Source organism: Aethalodelphis obliquidens, unplaced genomic scaffold (assembly GCF_003676395.1).
Source record: "Aethalodelphis obliquidens isolate GAN/ISIS:26980383/991018 unplaced genomic scaffold, ASM367639v1 scaffold2, whole genome shotgun sequence".
In the NCBI taxonomy this organism is placed as follows: Eukaryota; Metazoa; Chordata; class Mammalia; order Artiodactyla; family Delphinidae; genus Aethalodelphis; species Aethalodelphis obliquidens.
This window is the reverse complement of record NW_020837946.1, coordinates 71,914,659-71,933,731: the sequence shown is the minus strand read 5'-3', so window position 1 is coordinate 71,933,731 and position 19,073 is coordinate 71,914,659. Positions and strand designations below refer to the sequence as shown.

The window sequence follows — 19,073 nt, the reverse complement described above, 5'->3', positions numbered from 1 at the left end:
ATTTGATTCAGCTCTCCACTGCATTAGCGCTGCAGGCATTCCCCAATTTATTTTAGAACTTGATGTCCAAGGTTAAGACCCTATTACATTTATTGGACTGTGTAAAACAGCCCAGAGAAGGAAAGCTTGGGTACCAGGCCATTCCTTGCCCCAGCCCATCACCTTTTAATAAGCTTCATACAATTCATTCTAGTGAGAAATGGGCAGTTTTTTTTGTTGCTGTGTTTTTGAGCTCCCCTCTTGAATAATGTAGTTCCGAATTTCCGGGTAAGTGTTGGGAATAGGGGAAGCATTGCCCATGTGACACAGAGGTCTCTGCCTCCAAATAATCTTCCTCGTTGGCAGTATGGCCGTCTCCGTGTTCTCCCCTGTAAGCTCATGAACTGAAGAGTGTGCTCTTTTCGTTGCATGTATTTTGTCGTGTGATGCCTCCAGGTCATACACATTGACAACACTGTAGTTTGAAGTAACTGATAAGATGGATGCCTAGCAGAACTTGAGGGAGTGGACAGGAGGTGTCTTTCAATAGAGGTAGATTCTCTTTTTCAAGATAGATTGAGGCATGGGATGCCTCTCTGGGGGTGTGGGGGGGTTGTGTTTGTGTGTGTGTGTGTCCACGCATGTATGTGTAGCCAAAGATGATTTTTCTCCCCGTTTGAAGGTTTTGTCTGGTTTACCACCTCACCAGGCCCCTGGGAGCTCGTCTCTCATTTTTATCCAAAAAAGTAGGCATAGAATAGGGACTTCATGGTCGGGCTCTGGAGCGAAACTGCTTGGATGGGCCCCCATGAGCTACATGACCCTGGGCAAGTCCCAGCCTCTCTGTGCCTTCACAGAATGGAGACATCAATAGTACTTTCCCCAGAGGGCGGTTGTGAGGATTAAATGACTGTGTGTGTGTGTCTGTGTGTATACATACATGTATGTGTGTGTGTATATATATAAAAGTAAAGTGATTAGAGCAGGGCCTGGAATATAATTAGTGTTAAATACATGTTGCTGGCTGAACATCAGAATCACCTGGGGGAGTTTAAAAAAAAAACTACATGGGTATTGCAAACTCCCAACTTAATGAAATCAGGGCCTAGGGAGGTTAAAACCTTGTTCAGAGCATCCTAGCAAGTCACTGACAGAAGTGGAGGAGGGATTTTGACGTCTTGTATTCTGGGGCTTTAAGAGAAAGATCCGTCTGTCAGCTCCGTAAGCAAGAAATCTTTGTGTAATGAATAGCTGCCTTTCACGGGGCATCTTTGAAGTTGTCTGACCTTTTTCACTTTGAGGCCAGTTGCAGTGCAATTTAAAAAATTTAATTTCTTTAGATTTATGATACCAGGCTTCATTCAGCTGGCACTGATGATTGAGTACCTTTACACTTTTTGAAAAATGGACTTTCTGACATGTCTTCAAGGTCTCTTCTCCTTTCATACCAAAGGCGTATCATCAACCCATGCTGTAGACTCCTCAGAGGAGTTCCTTTTTCATCTGTGGTGATAGTTTATCAGCTACTGTGATGACAGTGGCCCTATGAACAAGAAATAAATCTTCCCCCTTACAGTGATAGCACCTACAGGTGGAAGAGACTTGGTATTGTCCTGTCACACGGTAAAGGGAGCAGTGTTCCTGTTAGACAGATGAGCCCGTGAAAGGTGAAATAACTTGCCCAAGGTCATTTTGTTAATGTAATGCCTCCTACCTTTACTCAGGGACCTGTAATTGTCACACATCAAGAAGGTGGTCAGGTTCATAGCTCTGTTGTGTGATACAAGTGGAATACTTAACGGGAAGGAGAAGGGAAAAGAAAAGAGGATGTCATCAGGGTGGTTGTTAGGGAGCTAACCGCCATATGAGGGTTGGGACTGGGGTCTCCAGTTGCTATAAACCTTCCACGGCGGAGCATCCTGTGATCCTGGTCACATCCCGCACGGAGCTCTGTGAGACAGGATGGGACCACATGCAAAGTCTGTGGTTCATATTCAAACCCTAGGTGGTTCTGTACAGGCTTTTGGCCTCATGGCCGCTGTGGCTTAGCGTTGGCTTTCTCCCAGCTCTCCTCGGCTGGAGCCATAACAACGGTACTTTCAACCTCCTACAAAAGCCACTGTGTCCTTTAGACTTGTATTCTGTGCTCTCCTGGTCACCGCCCTGTCCCACCTTCCCTCAGTTCACTGAGGACTTTGGAGGCAGCAGCTCAGAGCCTGAGCTTTCAAGGCAGACCTGGGTTCAAGTCCCAGCTTCACCTTTACAAATTGTGTAACCTTGGGACAGTTGTTAATCCCTCTGAGCCTTTGCTTCCTTATTAATAAAAAGGAATCAGTAAAACTGTCCCATAGATTTTTTTTTTTAAGGATAAAATGAGATTACATATGAATGTAAAGCTCTTCCACTTACCTGATACACAGTAAACACTTAGTAAATAAGAGCTGTTAGGGTGGTTGATATCCCTAATCCTGTCTCTGTTACGGCAGGAAGCATCTGAACGGCCCTTCCCCAGACCAAGAATCAAGTGCTTTGACTTGTTTGCTTCCAACCTTCACTTGAGGACATTCCACTTCAGCAAACCATGCTGTTGGCCATCATGTGGGCTTTAACATTGTCTGGAATTGTTCCACATCCAAAGATTAAAATTAAGCCCAGACAGCCTTTTTCAGCTTCCTCATTGACTTAGTCTGACTGTATTTGCTCTTTGGTCTCTTTGAGACACCATCCCTGTTCTCTCTGCTGGTCCTTCCTCTCAGGCCTCCACTTGCTTCCCGTCCAGCCTTGATTCCATGGCACGCTCCTCTGAGTACTCTTGTACGAGCACCCTTACCAATCTTGTTGCACCTGTGCTGCAAACACCCGATTAGTGATCAAGCCTCTTGTCCTCTGGGTGGTTCTTTCTTGGGGCTGAGCATCAGAGGATGGAGTTGCCCACTTTCATCATTTGGTGCTGTGTCTTGCTCTGCAGCCTTGGTTGGGCAATCAAAACCGTTCAGCTGTCCTTCTCATCTTGTGCTTGCCTTTCTTTCCCCTACAAGGGCTATTCTGAACCTTCTCTGCTCCTCTCATACCTTAGTTTTACTTTATAGAGAAAATGGAGGCATGGAATTGGAGCTTCCTGCCCATGTTTGTCGACAGTGTTGTCTTCCTCCTCCATCATATTTATACTTTGTGCTCCTCTTTGGTCGGCACAGAGTTGATACTCAGGAATGTGTGTAGAATGAAAAACCTGCAATTGCTAGCCCAGTGCTTATTCCTTAATTGGGAAATTGGGTTGTAACCCTGTCTCTGCCACTTGCTGGCTCAGGAGAGTCAGGACAAGTTCCTCCAATGCTCAGGGCCTTGCATTTTATTTTATTTTTATTTTAAATTGATTGATTGCTGTATTGGGTCTTCGTTGCTGCGTGCAGGGTTTAGTTGCGGCGAGCGGGGGCTACTCTGTTGTGGTGCACGGGCTTCTCATTGCAGTGGCTTCTCTTGTGGTGGAGCATAGGCTCTAGGTGCGCGGGCTTCGGTGGTTGTGGCTCGTGGGCTCGGTAGTTGTGGCTCGCGGGCTCCAGAGCGCAGGCTCAGTAGTTGTGGTGCACGGGCTTCGTTGCTCTGCGGCATGTGAGATCTTCCCGGACCAGCGCTCAAACCCGTGTCCCCTGCATTGGCAGGCGGATTCTTAACCACTGCGCCACCAGGGAAGTCCCATGGGCCTTGCATGAGGATGCTATATTTACCTAAATTTATTAGGCTGGCAGTGTGTTTTGAGGTACAGTTATTTCCTTTGAGAATTATAGCTGGAAAAATTATGTTCCTCCCCAATGTATCCATTGATACTGAAGTGAGAAAGCATACTGTGCTTGCTGGTGAAGCAGAGCAAGGTCTGGCCATCCAGAGTCCCGCAGACTAGTGGAGGAAGCAGGTGGGCGAGCAATTAAAATAAGACCCAGAAGGCTTCTAAGAGGAAGCTTTTGAGGTGGGTTTTGAAGTGGGCTTGGGAAGTGTCTTTGTTTTCTCTAATGGATTAAGTATCTATGACTGTCTAGATGGTGGTGGTGATGGTAATAATGTCACAGTTATTTTGTCCTCTAGTTAGGTAGTGTCTTGCTGTTAGGTTGAGAGGTGGGTGCTTGGCTGGGGAACGTCCGGGTGAAGACAGCTTCTGGATGAGCAGGGGCTTTCTGCAAGACTGGTGCTCAGTGTTGCTCCAGAGCCATTGGCCTGGGAGGCACGATTATTGCCAGGAACGCTGCCCTTGGTTATTTCCCTGTCTGAGCCCTTCCTGGTTTGAGGCAGAATGTATTGCTTTCAGGTTTTCTGTTATTAAACTTATCCCTTCTGTATGCATATTCGAAACGCCAAAATATAACCTGCCTGCAGCTGGTGCTTCTGAAGGCCTGGTAACAGAACAGGTCCTGCTATGGAGATGTGCTGTTCATCGTGTATAAGTCAGATAACTTGGGCCATAAACTTGGAAATTAGTACTTGGTATCAGAAGAATTCTTACATTATTAGTCCAAATCCCTTGTGGGAGAGAATTGATTTTGATTTCCCCTCCGTAACAACCTTGCTATTCTTTCATTTAAGGAGATTTATTTAGTGTTTGTTGCATGTAAGGTACTTTTTTTGGTGCCATGGGGGATTTGTAGAGTTCAACGTTTTTTACTGTGATTTTGATTGATAACCATCTGTAAGTACAAAGTGGCATGTGGAATTAAAGATACCTTTTGACTATCATGGCCTGGGAAGGCTCTATGGATGAGATAGTGTTCAAAGTTGAATGGAACAAATCCCTTCACAATCTAGAAAAATGGCTCTTGTAGCCAGAAACAGGTAGCTTCTTCATATTTTCTTCCGAAAGTGAAATTTCTTTTTTGCCAAGTGTTATCAAAATGAAAACGTCTTTAAACAAACTTGTATATAGTAATTTTTTAGCAGCTTGAAATACTGGCTTAGGAGAGTTAGATATTTAAGGACACTTCTCTCAAAACAACTTGTATATCTTTCTACAGAGTCTTTTAAATATGGGTTGAAAATGATTTCAATCTAATAGGGAATTTCCACTTAATCTTGTGCATCAGAACTTAAACATTTGAGTTCAAACCTCATGCCCAGAACTCTTTTACATTCATATTACTTGTGACTGTAAATTTACTTTGCTTTTAATGACTTAGGCAAAAAGACGTCAGGTTTGAGTATAAGACAAACCTAACTCTAAAGAAAAGAACAGCAGAATTAGAGGCACAATTTGTAGAATGGCTTTGAAGAAAGAGGACCAAATGGTTGGGTCGATGTGTCTTAGGGGGTAAATCACAGCCGAATGATGTCCTGTTTCCCAGCTCTGCATGTTAAGCAATACCAAGGGCCGCTTTTTTACTTACCATCACAATTGCTTTCTGGTTTCTTCGTCAATAACCCCTTCTCCTCCCCACCAGCTTTCCTGGATGAGGCGTCTGAATCCTAGAGAAGTTTGGTAACATGTTCCCAGTCACAATGCCAGGACCAGGTCTCCTAATTCCTAGGCTCCTTCTACTACCCGGGGTGGGGGTGGGGGGGGAAATGGGAGAGAGACCTCCTAGAATTTCAAGTATTCATCAAGAGTTGGTTTTTCCCCAGCCTCCTGGGATCTTTAAAAGAGTGTCAAGATATGGCTCTTGCTTTCAGGAAGCTTCTAGAAGGCAGTTTTCCGTGAATTTCCAGCAGCAGCCATTGCCGCCTCTAGCAGGGCTTTGTTTCCTTGTGTGGTCTCTGTCCTGCTTTGTTTTCTCTTACTTCCTCTCTACTATATTATTTATTCTGTAGGCTGCTTTAGACAGCACCTCCCCACCCATCACCACCACCCATTTCCTTTCTTTTGATAAACACTGAAGGTTGCCAGCGCAAAGGAAAGTTCTAAAGGCAGTACTACAGAAGACATGGCTATCGTGTAGGTGAGTCTTAGTCTTATTAGGTTGAGACGTTTTCGAGCCCCTAAAACTGAGGATGTTTTTGATGTATCTCTTCTCTTAAAAAAAAAAAATTCTTAATGATCCTGTGCATCTTACTTTCCAGTGTTTCACTGTAGCAGTAGCAGTGTTTCACTTGCTACTCTGTCTTTATTTATTTTGTCAAAAGAAAGGAGGCACCTTCTGAGACTGCTTTGCTTTGAGGTCAGATGGATGGTTTGATGCAAGAAGCTCCTTTTAGTGGAGTGAGCACAGAGCGTGTGTTTAGGTGTCCAGGATAACTGGATAATAAGGGTTTATTATCTTGAGATTTTAAGGCTGACTCAGGTGTGGACATGAAGGGACATTATGAAATGCAGCATTTTCCTCCCAAGTATCTCTTGGATTTAACTGTTTTCTTGCATTCCTTGCAAATGAGAATATATAGGAATATTCTTTGTAATTTATAAACTGCTGTGAATGTTGGTTAATTGCTTGATTTGGAGGAGATGGCTCATCTGTGTTCATTGCAGCCTAGTTAAAGCTATCAACAAATACTGAGAACAGAGTGTGTGGGAAGGCTGTGTTCCGGCTTCTGTTTGCATCTATTAAAGAATAAACATAGTCCCTGCCCTCGGCTCACGGAGTCGATTTGAAATTTCATAAATAGGTGTTATGGCACTCCAGAAGAGGAAAGTTTTAAGGCTGGTGTTATTCTATGATTTCAGACAAGGTGGTCATGGTTATGATACTGCCATTGGGATTGCAAACGGAAATAGATTTTTCTCTTATTTTTCAATCATCTCACTGTTTAATCTAGGATAACTTTTGTTATATACCTTTGTAATCACTGCAGAATGCTTTAACACATAACATGGAGACATTGTGCCTATCTCCAAAGAGTTTATGTGTTAAAGGAGAAATCTAAGAAGTAAAAGTAAGCTCAATAGTTGGTTTAACTTCTGTGGGTTTTGAAAAGAAGAATCTATGGCATCTGTGGCATTTGGGAAACTTAGATGTCGAATGATAGTAGAAAAATAAGGAAATTTAGGTGACTTCAGATGATTGACCTAAAGGTAATGTCATATACTCATTTTACTTTCTTTGAAATGAACATTATAGGAAATTTTCTCCCATTAGATCATTTCAGTTGTAACCTAGAGGCCGGTCTTTTCTCTCTTCCTCAAAAATACATAAAGAAACGAGAGCTGAAGTTCTCTACTTTTTCAAAGGTTTATTTTTATTTATTTTTTATTTTTAAATAGGACTTATTCATTCTTTTTTTTTTTTTAAATTAATTTAGTTTTGGCTCCATTGGGTCTTCCTTGCTGCATGCGGTCTTTCTCTAGTAGCGGCGAGCAGGGGCTACTCTTCGTTGCGGTGCGCGGGCTTCTCAGTGCGGTGGCTTCTCTTATTGCGGAGCACGGGCTCTAGGCGCGGGCTTCAGTAGTTTCAGCGTGCGGGCTCAGTAGTTGTGGCGCACAGGCTTAGTTGCTCCATGGCAAGTGGGATCTTCCTGGACCAGGGCTCGAACCCGGGTCCCCTGCATTGGCAGGCGGATTCCTAACCACTATACCACCAGGGAAGTGCCATCAAAGATTTATTTTTAAATCCTTAAATCCAGCCATGTATTTATACTACTTGTGTGATAGAGGCTAAAGTTTTATGGGGCAGAAATTGAGGGATTCTATTTGGCCAGTATTTATTTGAGTTACACCTGTGCCTTTTGATCTATAGTATTTAAAGTGAAAAAGGACAGCCTTTCTTGTTTTATCCTATTATGCTTGTCCATAAGAACTTCCTTACATGTATGGTCCTCTAGTAGGAACTTGATAGCTTCTGGCAGTTTCTTTTTGTGTGTCTGGAAGGCTGGTTTGCATCGTTTCTATGTGGTTCACTTCTGTAGCAGGGCAGTGTTCACTCTTTTTAGGGGAAAATTGTCAGGAGTTGAAGTTGCTACAGGAAGGGAAGTGATGCAGAAGGTGTCATTCAGGGAGAGCCCGCTGGCTGCCCTCATAAGACTGCTTCATGGTGGCATTTGCATTCAAGAATTTACCACTGTCTTCCTTTTGGTACTCAAACTGGAATCAGAAACTTAATATTCCTTATGTCTTAAATAGATGATACTCGGCAAAGTGATTCCCTTGAACAAAGCTCATGAGAGCTTTTGTTTAAAGCCAGAACACTGGTTTATTAATTTATTCCCAGAAGCATGTCTGTCAACAAGCTAGACAATTGTGTTGGGTGGACTAGACCAGCACACTCTCCCCCACTGTTGTTAGGTTAAAAAGCCAAATTAAGAGGCACTGCTCATTGAGAACAGGATCAGAAGAAGGGGAAGTAGTTATGATGCCAGTGTTTAATAGCACTGGGTCCGATAGCCTGATGGGTTTATTTCCAGAACTGGATGTGGGAGTATGTATTTATAAGTTCACAGGTACTGTCAGGTGTGCAGATAATCTTCTCTGGACTATACTGCCACTGTTGGCCCCTCCAGCCTATTACTATAGTTGCTTTTTCTGACCACCTCGCTTCAGATGGGCATAGTCTTTAAAGGGTCTGTTGATGAGTGTCACGTTCCAGTTACATTTTTCAGGCCATGACTGATTGGGACTTTGCACAGCTCTACTCTGATCTGTATTAATTTCAGAATTTAACCCACGGGGAGCAGTCTTTGTTTTTCCTTTCTAGCTTGTGTGTGTATGGGGGTTCCTTAATTTTTGCACCCAGATATATAATCAGTTAAAGTTTCTCCATGTGCAGTTTGAATATCTTTTAGAGTATAAATTTAAGCTCTTTCCCTTGAGTTATTATTCAGGGAGGAAAACTAGAACTGGGAGAAGAACTTACAGCGAATATCTGATAGCCTCTTCACTTGAGATCACTGATGGGGAAGATTTCACTATCCTGAAAACAGCTGAGCTCCGAAAAATAGACATCTAAGGCGTCTGGGATGAGATGCCCAAGTCCGTGTCTGCCAGTCCTTGCCCTGTGGGCTGTGTATTCCAAGTGGCATTGTAGATCTGTTGTGGGTTGGTGGGGACAAAGGTCATTAATCAGGGGCAGCTTCACTGCTGTGGTGGGGCCTGAGCTGTTCAGTGATCCAGGGAAACACGGGGAAAAGTTCCCTAAGGACCTTGGCCAAGCTTTGCTGGCCTGGCTCCATTGATATTTTTCTTTTATTTCTTCTTATTTCTTTAGTATGTAGTCTTTGCTAAATGACAAACCCTGAAGGGTTGGTTGATTTTTTTTTTTTTTTTTTTTTTAATTTGGAGAAGAAAATGTCTGTGCTTACCAGGCATCTATTTATTTTTTAACTCTTCCTACCGTTTTTTATGCCACAACATTTTGCATTGTTTCCTTCAAGCATGGCTGTCAGGAGAAATTTGTGTTTCCACAGCTCTCCTATGGAAGCACACTGTGGCCCACTTCCAGATTCAGTGTTTGCCCTTTACGTGAAACCCAAGTCTTTTCACAGGGGTCCATTCAAGTAGCATTTTCAAAAAGAATTAGGCTCTAAGCCATGCTCCTTTTGTGTGTAAAGACTTGTTTGTAAGATGATTTAACCCTAATAGGCTTCACTATGGCTTTTTCCAAATTATGCTTAAGATATTTACTTCCTAGTATCTTTCAGGTTGGTTGGTTTGTTGTTAATTTTTTTGATTGTTTGATTGCTGTTTCCCAAAGCTTTCATTGCTCTAAGCAGAGAGGCCAGCACTGGGGAAGAAGGACCCTTACTGGGAGTCCGCAGATTTGGATTCTGGCCCTGCTGTTAATTAGCTTCGTGACCCTGGGGCAAGTCAGCCTCCCAGGGTCTCTGTTTCTTCATCAGGAAAACAAAGGGCTTGGAAAAATAAATACAGGCCTGGACCCAATGATAAGAAAGGTCACCCTGGGTGCTTATGTTGTGCATGGCAGCACTTTGGGACCCTTCCTCCCTCTCAGTGGGCTCCACAAAACCTCGGCTCAACTCTGGGGTCGAGCACTTGTGCGGGGCGTTGTACAGAGACCACTGGAAGCGTTGATGCTAACAAGGCAGGTTTTCTACAGAGGAGTCATCCCCTCTTTGTTTTCTTCAGCAGTAAGCTACTTGCCTTCTTCTACCTGCTTCTGCTTAGTGCGTTAACAAGGGTGTGATGGTAACACAACCCACTCAGATTTGTTAACTGTTTTTGCTTTGTCTAGCCATCTCATCTGAGTTAGTGGAGGGAAGAGAGAGCTGGAGGAGACTGACTAACTGATGAAATAATGGCCCTTTTGTCTGTCTCTTTGCTGGAGGGGTGGTTTTATGTTTCACCTTAGGCCTGGGCCATTGTGTTGTTTTTATGTGCTCAGTACAACCCTGCTTAAAAATACAGCTCATTATTTAAAGGATTCAGCCGTGGGCCTGTTCTTCTTACCTCCCCCCACCCCTGCCCCAAAGTCATAACAATATGTGGTAAAAACGCATTGCAGTGTGTGCTGTTTGATCAGACACCCCAGACATCAGTGTTGAAATGTGTTCCCACTGTATTTATTTTGCAAATGTTTTTAAGGTATGTTTCATTCTGATTAACCTTCCACAATGTTTTGCTTATGGTTAAATAATCAGTAGCACCTGTAAAACATGCCTTTAACCATGTAGCTTTCCTTCTTAACCATTATCTTTTTGATTCTGTCTTAATGTTTTCGTTTGATGAATGGGGGTTGGGAGACCCACATTCCTATGCCAGATATCTTACAGTAATGTGTCCAGATTTAGCCTCATAACCTTAATTAGATGTGGAATGCTGAGAATGCGCTGTTGTTGTGTTTTTTTTTAACTTATAACAAGACGGTGAACTTCTGATCACTTCAGTAAACATTATAAAACACTCCTTGTGTCTTAGCATTTAGTTCCCCATGTTAGTTTATTCATAGAAAATTAATGTAAAAGTCAAGGTACCTTTATATTATCCTAAGTGATCTGTTTGTTTGAAGACAAGTTACTGTTTGTGTCAATATGCAAGTTACGTTCCAATTTATAATACTTAATTCCTCTTCCCTCTTCTCCTTTTCTCTTTAGAAGCGAAGGAGTGTTGAAAATGTTAAAGGCTGTGCTGAAGAAAAGCCGAGAGGGAGGAAAGGGAAGCAAGAAGGAAACAGGTATGTGTCCAGGATTGAGTTGAGCTGAGCAAGCATGGTGGGCGTGAGCCAGCAAGGCCCCACTTAATCCAGGCAGGGCAGATGTTACGGCCTTGGGAATGGGTCGGAGAAGTGATATGGCTTAGAAGAAACAGCAACCTGGAGGCCATGAGAAACTAAATACATTCGTGAGCTTTCTCCTGGGAAGTGCCTTTGAAGATTGAGTTTGGGTTCTGAACCAAATCCTTTCCCAGAAGATGTGTAAGGGTCATAATTTTAACAGGTCATTCAGATCCCGAGGCAGAGTTATAGACATTGAGGGAGAGCAGGTGTGTCCAGGAATTTGATTTCTAGAAAGCGCTTTCTCTTTTCCCACGCATGCTTGCATTTTATATGTTTGACCAACTGCTGGCTGACTGGTCCTCATCTTTTGAGTATCAGATTTTCCCCCTAACAGGTGTAGCCACACTCAATGCCAGGCTGCTAAGTTTTCATTATGATGAGAGCTACTTAATTAGGCTTGGATTTCATTCCTGTTGGGAGAGTTCTGGTGCATATGTGGTCATTGTGACTCTGCACTGCATTCCGTGTGATAAGCTACTGTAAGGTTATTTTGGGGACCACTCACCAGAAAAACTACATGTTATCTACCTGTCTTGCACAATAAAAATCTGTTAGCACGGATCGCTTTCCCTGAAATGTGCCGTTTCACTCAAACTCATGTTAATCCAGAGTCAGAGAATGGCTTGTTTCTGAGTTATTGTATATTGAATAACGCTTCAGTTTTAATTTCTATTAAGGTATAAATAAGTAGGCTGAATTATAGTTAACTTTTTAATTCAAAAGATCTTGTAATGCCTTGTGGTAATATTGTTATATATGTTGTTTCTGTAAAAGAATAAGTGGACTTGTAGACTTTTTGGTTATGTGGAACCTTGACACATTTTCTATTATTAATTTCCCTTTAACCAAACCTGCAAAAGGCAAACTTAACCTTAAAAGTGAGACTTTGTTGTAAAGTTGCTGATAAGATTCCATTAAAAGCCTCTCATTAATGCCTGGCTAAGCAGATGCAAAGAAAAGAAGAAACCAGTTTTTGATGATCGAAACAGGAGACCATAGGTTAGCTCTTAACCTTAGAAAATCAACTCCTAGCTTTGAATAATTAATTAGTGTTACTACGGGGAATTTTCAGTGCACATAATTTCTATCCAGGGGACCCTTCACCCTCTGCTGGGTTAAGGCCAAAACATCCTTCTCTCTAGTTCTCGAAAAGCTGTCTTAAAAACAACAACAAATTTTTCCCCAGTTTTGGCTCAACTGACACTCATCCTAGGAACTATGTTATTTGCTTCTTTACATGCCTTTGTAATTTCCAGGATAAAGTTAGATCCTAAAGCTGTCTGTTGGACTGGAGCTGCCAACCAGTGGGTTATTTTTCTCAGGGCCAGGGTCTCCAAGCCAAAACTCTCTGCTTAGTAATGGAGTCTTTCACAACAGGCTTACCATCCTCTTTGATCCGTGCCAGACTCATGTGAAATTACAGTATGTTAATGATTTTCGGCACCCTGCCTTTCAGATGGGCCAGACAGTGAACACTGTTTGCGTTTGAAACTTTTCCAGTTGTAGAGCGTATTATTTGGGGTTTATTTCCCCCTTTGGTCTTTAAGAGCAACTATTGTGTTTTCTGAATCATTTCTTCATAATAATTCCCACACTTTGGCTTTTCACTAATGCAAACCAACTTGAAAAAGCAATGGGAACATTTCTCATAAAACATCTGTATGGTGTATGCCTTTTTTCTCTTAACTAGAACCTGGTTGTATTCCACTGGGGAACAAAGCAGATGGAATTTTAAATCTTGACGAAGTTATGTCACAAGATGATTGGGGAAAATACTTGGAATTTGACCATTCATGTGTTGAGCTCTGTGCCAGCTCTCATTATATAAGTAAATCACAGCTAAGTTTCTCTGTAAATTAAAGCTGGCTAATCTACTGAGACCGCTGTGAAACTTGGGTAATAATATCTGCTGCAATATGGAAAAATTTTGCTCTACTGTTTCCAATTAAACCAATCTTTGTTGTAAAGACAAAGGAAAATTCATTTTTATGTACTTGAACTCACAGTCACAGAAATTTAGAAAATATTTGTCTAAAATTTTGAGTTCAGATTTTCATATCCTTTGTAGATTGTTGTTACAGACAATCTTGAGCTACACTTTTATGTTGAACCTGTTTTGAGAATTTGGAAAATCACTGAGTTAAACTTAGTATTCTTCAAAAGAAAACAAATATTTTTCATAAGTATTGAAGTTTTTATATCCTCAGCGCCTGTCCCTAAAAGAAAATGTCACTTTATTGGTAAAATTTTAGCAGGTATTGAAATTTAAGTTATATGTATATAAGGATATTTCAAGTATTATGTACAGTGAGATATCAAATTATTGAAAGTTATTGAAGTCATTGAGTCAGCTCTAAAAATAGCAAAATTACTTTTTGATGATTTTTTTTTTATACCTAGGAAATGCTTATAGCTGAGCACAAAGTATTTTCTGGAGGCTGCAGAATCACACTGGAGAATGCAGTATTAAAAACTTTAAAATTTTTTTGGAAACTACATTTACCTTGTTTCCACTAGTCCATCAGTGCAAATGAGTGTTCTTGACCTTGAGTCAGGCCTAAGGGAGCAAAAATCAATATTAAACCATAATGTGGGGAAGGCAAGACGAGGGCATCTATTTTTTCTTTCCCTGCTGTTATGTTAGGACCTTGATCTAAAACAAGCGGATGAGGTGTTATCTTTATTTTGAAGCTCTCTAGAGAGGTCTACAACCTTCTACGACGTGTGTAAGTGACCTTTACTATCAGCAAACTTTCATGTCACTATCATTAAATTTCCTTAATTTAAAAGTAATTATTGAACTCTTTTTTTTCTTTTGTCTTGTCCGGTACACGGGCCTCTCACTGCCGTGGCCTCTCCTGTTGCGGAGCACAGGCTCCGGACGCGCAGGCCCAGCGGCCATGGCTCACGGGCCCAGCTGCTCCGCGGCATGCGGGATCCTCCCGGACCGGGGCATGAACCCGCGTCCCCTGCATTGGCAGGCGGACCCCTCAACCACTGCGCCACCAGGGAAGCCCTACTGAACTCTTAAGATTTCAGAGTATTGATGTCAAACCTGGACCTAGTAAGAGTTTAGAGTGGATATAAGAGCAGCATAGGAAATTAGCAGCACTGTTTAGAAAATGAAAAGGAAAAAAGTCTCATTTTATAATAGAAACAGAAACTTTAAATATCAACCTAAGAAGAAAGGTACAAGCCTCATATTGAAGAAAATAAAACTTTGTTGAAGGACTTACAGGAAGACTGAATAAATGGAAAGAAATACTGTATTTCTGAATGGGCAAATTTATTATTTTAAACTGACTAGCTCTTACAAAATTATCTATACATGCCATTTAATCTCTAATGAAATCCCAACTATTTTCTTTTTTTTTTGGAAGATGTTGGGGGTAGGAGTTTATTAATTAATTAATTTATTTTTGCTGTGTTGTGTCTTAGTTTCTGTGCGAGGGCTTTCTATAGTTGTGGCAAGCAGGGGCCACTCTTCATCGCGGTGCGCGGTCCTCTCACTGTCGCGGCCTCTCGTTGCGGAGCACAGGCTCCAGATGCGCAGGCTCAGTAGCTGTGGCTCACGGGCCTAGTTGCTCCGCGGCATGTGGGATCCTCCCAGACCAGGGCTCGAACCCTTGTCCTCTGCATTAGCAGGCAGATTCTCAACTAGTGCACCACCAGGGAAGCCCCAACTATTTTCTTTTTAAAGACGTAATTTTTTTTAGAGCCAGTTTTAGGTTCACAGCAAAATTGAGAGGAGGGTGCAGAGATTTTCTGTATACCCCATGCCTCCACTCATTCCTAGCGTCCCCATTATCAATGTTCTCCTATCAAGGAGGTATATTTGTTACAACTGATGAACCTACATTGACACATCCTCACCCGCAGACCATAGTTTACATTAGGGGTCACTCTTGGTGTGGGACATCCTGTGGGTTTGCCCAAGTATATAATGACATGTATTCACCATCATAGTATCATACCGAGTACTTTCACTGCCCTAAAAATCCTGTTTTGTTTTGCTTTTGACATAGTTGATTTTAAAATTCATCTGGAAGTGAAAATGCTTAAGAATAACCAAGGAGAAATTGAAAGTGTGGGGCAGGTACGTCAAAAGGGCTGAGCCTGGTTCCCATGCCTGGATTCTGGCTGTAGGAGAGGCTGAGCAAGTGTGTATTTGGACTTCTTAGCTTCTCTAGGGCAAGGTGAACTTCATCTCCCACCAAGATGTGCGTTAGGGAGGATTCTCAGTTGTAGACATTTGCAGGTCCTCTCCACTTCAAAAGCTAACCAACACAGATATCTAGTATAGCTTATTATAATAGGTACTGCTTCCACAGAGCAAGTACATGTCTTGGCTAGTTTTTTGGACTTTTTTTCTTACTGGTCTCCAAGAAATGAAACCTAATTTTATCTAACATCTACGATGTAATCAAATCTCACTGTTGATAGTGGTTTTGTTTTTTTCCTTTTAACCCTGGAAATAGTGACACCAATCTGGATGCATTAGATGGGCAAAGCCTCTTACCCTCCTAGAAAGGGCTAGTCCCTCTCTCTCTCTCTCTGTGTCCCTTTTGCCTCTGCCAATCTTGAAGCCATAGTCTCTTGACCTGTCCAGCTCTCCTACTTGCCCGCTATTGGTGTGGAAGTATTGGGTTGGCCAAAAAGTACCTTTGGTTTTTAAGTAAAAATAAGACACATTTTTCATTTTCACCGAGAACTTTATTGAACAACGTATTCACCCTTTTGTTCCACAGGCAACTTCATGATTCCATCTTACCCAAATTTTTTATCTTTTTGAGCAAAGAACTGTTCCAGGTGCCTTTTACAGTCTTCCAGGGAATTGAAATTTTTTCTATTAAGAGAATTTTGTAAAGACCTAAATAAATGGAAATCCGAAGGTGTAATGTTTGGTGAATACAGCGGGTGAATCAAAACTTCCCAGCCAAGCTGTAACTGTTTTTGGCTGGTCAGCAAAGAAACATTCGGTCTTGCGGTATCCTGATGGAAGATTATGATTTTTCTGTTTACTAATCCTGGACTCTTTTCGTCAAGTGCTGCTTCCAGTTGGTCTGACTGGGAGCAGTACTTGTTGGAATTAGTTGTTTGATTTTCTGGAAGGAGTTCATAATACAGGACTCCCTTCCAATCCGACCATATACATATCACCTTCTTTAGCCTTTCGTGTGGTTGGTGGTGGTTTATTTCGCTTGCCCCAGTCCACCTTATTGCATAGTATCCACTTTTCATCGCCCTCACAATTTGTTGTAAAAACTGAAAGTTTTCATTACGTTTAAGTAGAGAATCCCATGCGGAAATATGGTCAAGAAGGTTTTTTTCGCTTAACTTATGTGGAACCCAAACATCAAAGCGATGAACATAACCAAGCTGGTGCAAATGATTTTCAACGCTTGATTTGGATATTTTGAGTATGTCGGCTGTCTCCTGCGTGGTATATAACTTTGGTTGTTCTGAGTGTCTTGATTTGCTCGCCTGGTCTACCTGACCCCTTGGAGCATCGTCCAGCGAGAAATCTCCAGCACGAAACTTCGCAAACCACTTTTGACGTGTTCGCTCAGTCACAGCATCTTCTCCATATACTGCACAAATCTTTCTTTGCGTTTCAGTTGTGTTTTTACCTTTCTTGAAATAATAAAGCATAATATGCCAAAAATGTTGCTTTTTTCTTCCATCTTCAATATTAAAATGGCTACACAGAAATTCACCAATTATAATGTCTTTTTTTTTTTTAAATGCATGCTGATATGACAGATGTCACATACAGTCTAACAGAATTGTTTCGAATGAAGTTAAAGACAACTAAGTGCTACCAGAGTCATCTTACAGAAAAAACAAACCTTTTGGCCAACCCAGTAGCTCCAAGTTGAGGCAGAAGAGCAAAGTTTGGTGAACTCTTACTTGTGGTATTGTCTCAATTAAAATATAGACTGATTAAGGTTGCTAAGTATGCCAAAATAATTGTTTATTAGGCTTTTCCTTTCAGTTTAATTATTGGTGTTCTTTTTTCAGCAGGGGGGCTTAGTTTGAAGCAATTTATTTAAAAATTTTGACCTTCACTGTTTCATCATTAAAACCCAGCTAGTTGGCTCAATACACTTGTAATTAATGGTGTTAATTAAGGCATTGGCTGGTCCCTAAGCTTGAATGTGTCCTGAATCTGTTAGCTTTGCATCTAATCCTTCACTTTGAATTTGTAGTAAAAGGAAGCTGTTTGCCTCTAAAGTTTAAAAGCCATTGATGTGATTGTTAAATGTGGTATTTTAAGCCATTCCAGGCTGCAGTCTGGCTTTCAGTGGTACCTTCTAAAAATGCCTCAATACAAACGATGCTTTGTTTTATCCGGAAAATCTGAAGCTGCTTTTGATTACTCTCTGCTGCGTTGCCCATTTTTTGTGGCTGTGGACTGTTATTGAGGAATTTAGTGCAGGGACTGTCTTGCTGAGCTACGGATATTTGGTATCTTGTTGGTAACTGACTCAAAAAATGTTTCCGAAGCAACCAAATAAGCAGAAATAGTTCAGTCTAAAGGTATTGTATTTCTATTTACCAGAGCATTTAAATAAATTCTGCAAAATCCTGTAGGACAGGATTTGAACGTAGAATGGAACAGGCTGGTTACTAGTAGGAGTGGGAATGCTGTTCCCTCTGGTTCCGTTGGTCCCTTCATCAGTTTTTCTCTGTCACCCTTCACACCTCAGAGTCTCGAAAAAGCACAGACTTTGGAATCTGAAGATGCAAATTCAAATCCTAGCTTGTTCACTTCCCTGTGTACTTGGATAAATTTCTTAACCTATTTAAGCTACCCTACAGGGATGTTGTTAGGGTTAAATAAGATAACCTGTCTACAGAAGTGCCTTGCTTGACATATGGCTTCTGCTAGATGTTCAGTTTCTTTCTCGAGAAAACTGTTTGGTACTTTAAAGAACAAACAAAATCCTTCTAAAACATCTTGTTCCTTCCCTGTTGATCTCAGGCAAGAGAATGATGTTCTAGAAGCTTCTATCCATGATGTCCTCTCTCTAAATACCGATTCTGCCATTGACTTTGGATACTAAAGGCTCTTCTGCCATCTTTAGCCTTTTCCTCATGATAAAACCGAAGCAGCTCTGAGTCATTTGTCTGTTGTATGGTGATTGATACTTTGATTTATAACTTGTTTTACCTTTTAACCTATATCATGTCACTTGCATTTTATCCTTTTTTCTTTGTGAAGTTAAACTGAGAGGCTTTTCCCCTTACTAAAGAAATTTCGGGAGTTAGCAAGCAGCCTTAAGAATAGATTTCTAAGTACAGTTTATAAAGTTGCTGAGATGTTTCATTTCAACATATCCTTATTAGTAAAGGTCTTTATATGTGGAAGGCTCCATTGCCCATCCTCTTTATAGCTTCCCCATACATTTTAGGGATATATAAAGTATGAAAGAGAAGGATGGGCACAAATACCGAGCATTTATCATGTGTGTCAGGCACTATACATAATGGACCACGGCTGGTCCATCTGAGCTGTTTCCTATGAGAGGCGTAATTAGAGAAAAGTCTGGACTGAGCAGGTGAAGTCAAGACTTATCCTGGATCTTCCACTTTTTATGGCCAATACAACTTCTAGCAAGTCACAGCCTATCTGAATCACCATAAAGGATGTAGCAAAATTCTCAGACGACAATATTTATTTACTTGGGTCCCTTTTTGTATGTATATGTGTAAATGCAACAAGAAAGCTAATACAGAAATATAATAATTCAGAGTCCATTTTTATGTCAAACCTAATTTCATTTCACAGATTTTTGTTCATGCAAGCTGCTTTACTGTTAAAAAAACAAAAAACAACCAATGGTCTTAGTTTCTATAGACCAGGTCTTCAGAGAGTTTTGTCATGTATAGCTTAATTCTCATTAAAAGCTCCATATTTGAGTTTTCATGTGACCTATTTGCATAAGTTTTATA

The 19,073-nt window shown here is 41.3% G+C and overlaps 1 protein-coding gene across 5 annotated transcripts in view; it reads left to right on the top strand.

The window, feature by feature from the left end:
• Positions 1-19,073, top strand: part of TANC1 (tetratricopeptide repeat, ankyrin repeat and coiled-coil containing 1) — a 233,619-nt gene that overhangs the window by 62,675 nt on the left and 151,871 nt on the right. For all 5 annotated transcript variants that reach the window (XR_003437989.1, XM_027130617.1, XM_027130626.1 and 2 more), the window contains one exon: positions 10,936-11,015. Coding sequence is in view for 4 of the 5 variants with exons in the window: in XM_027130617.1 (XP_026986418.1) it covers positions 10,955-11,015 (61 nt within the window). In the remaining variant the exon portion in view is untranslated. The remainder of the gene's footprint in view (positions 1-10,935; positions 11,016-19,073) is intronic.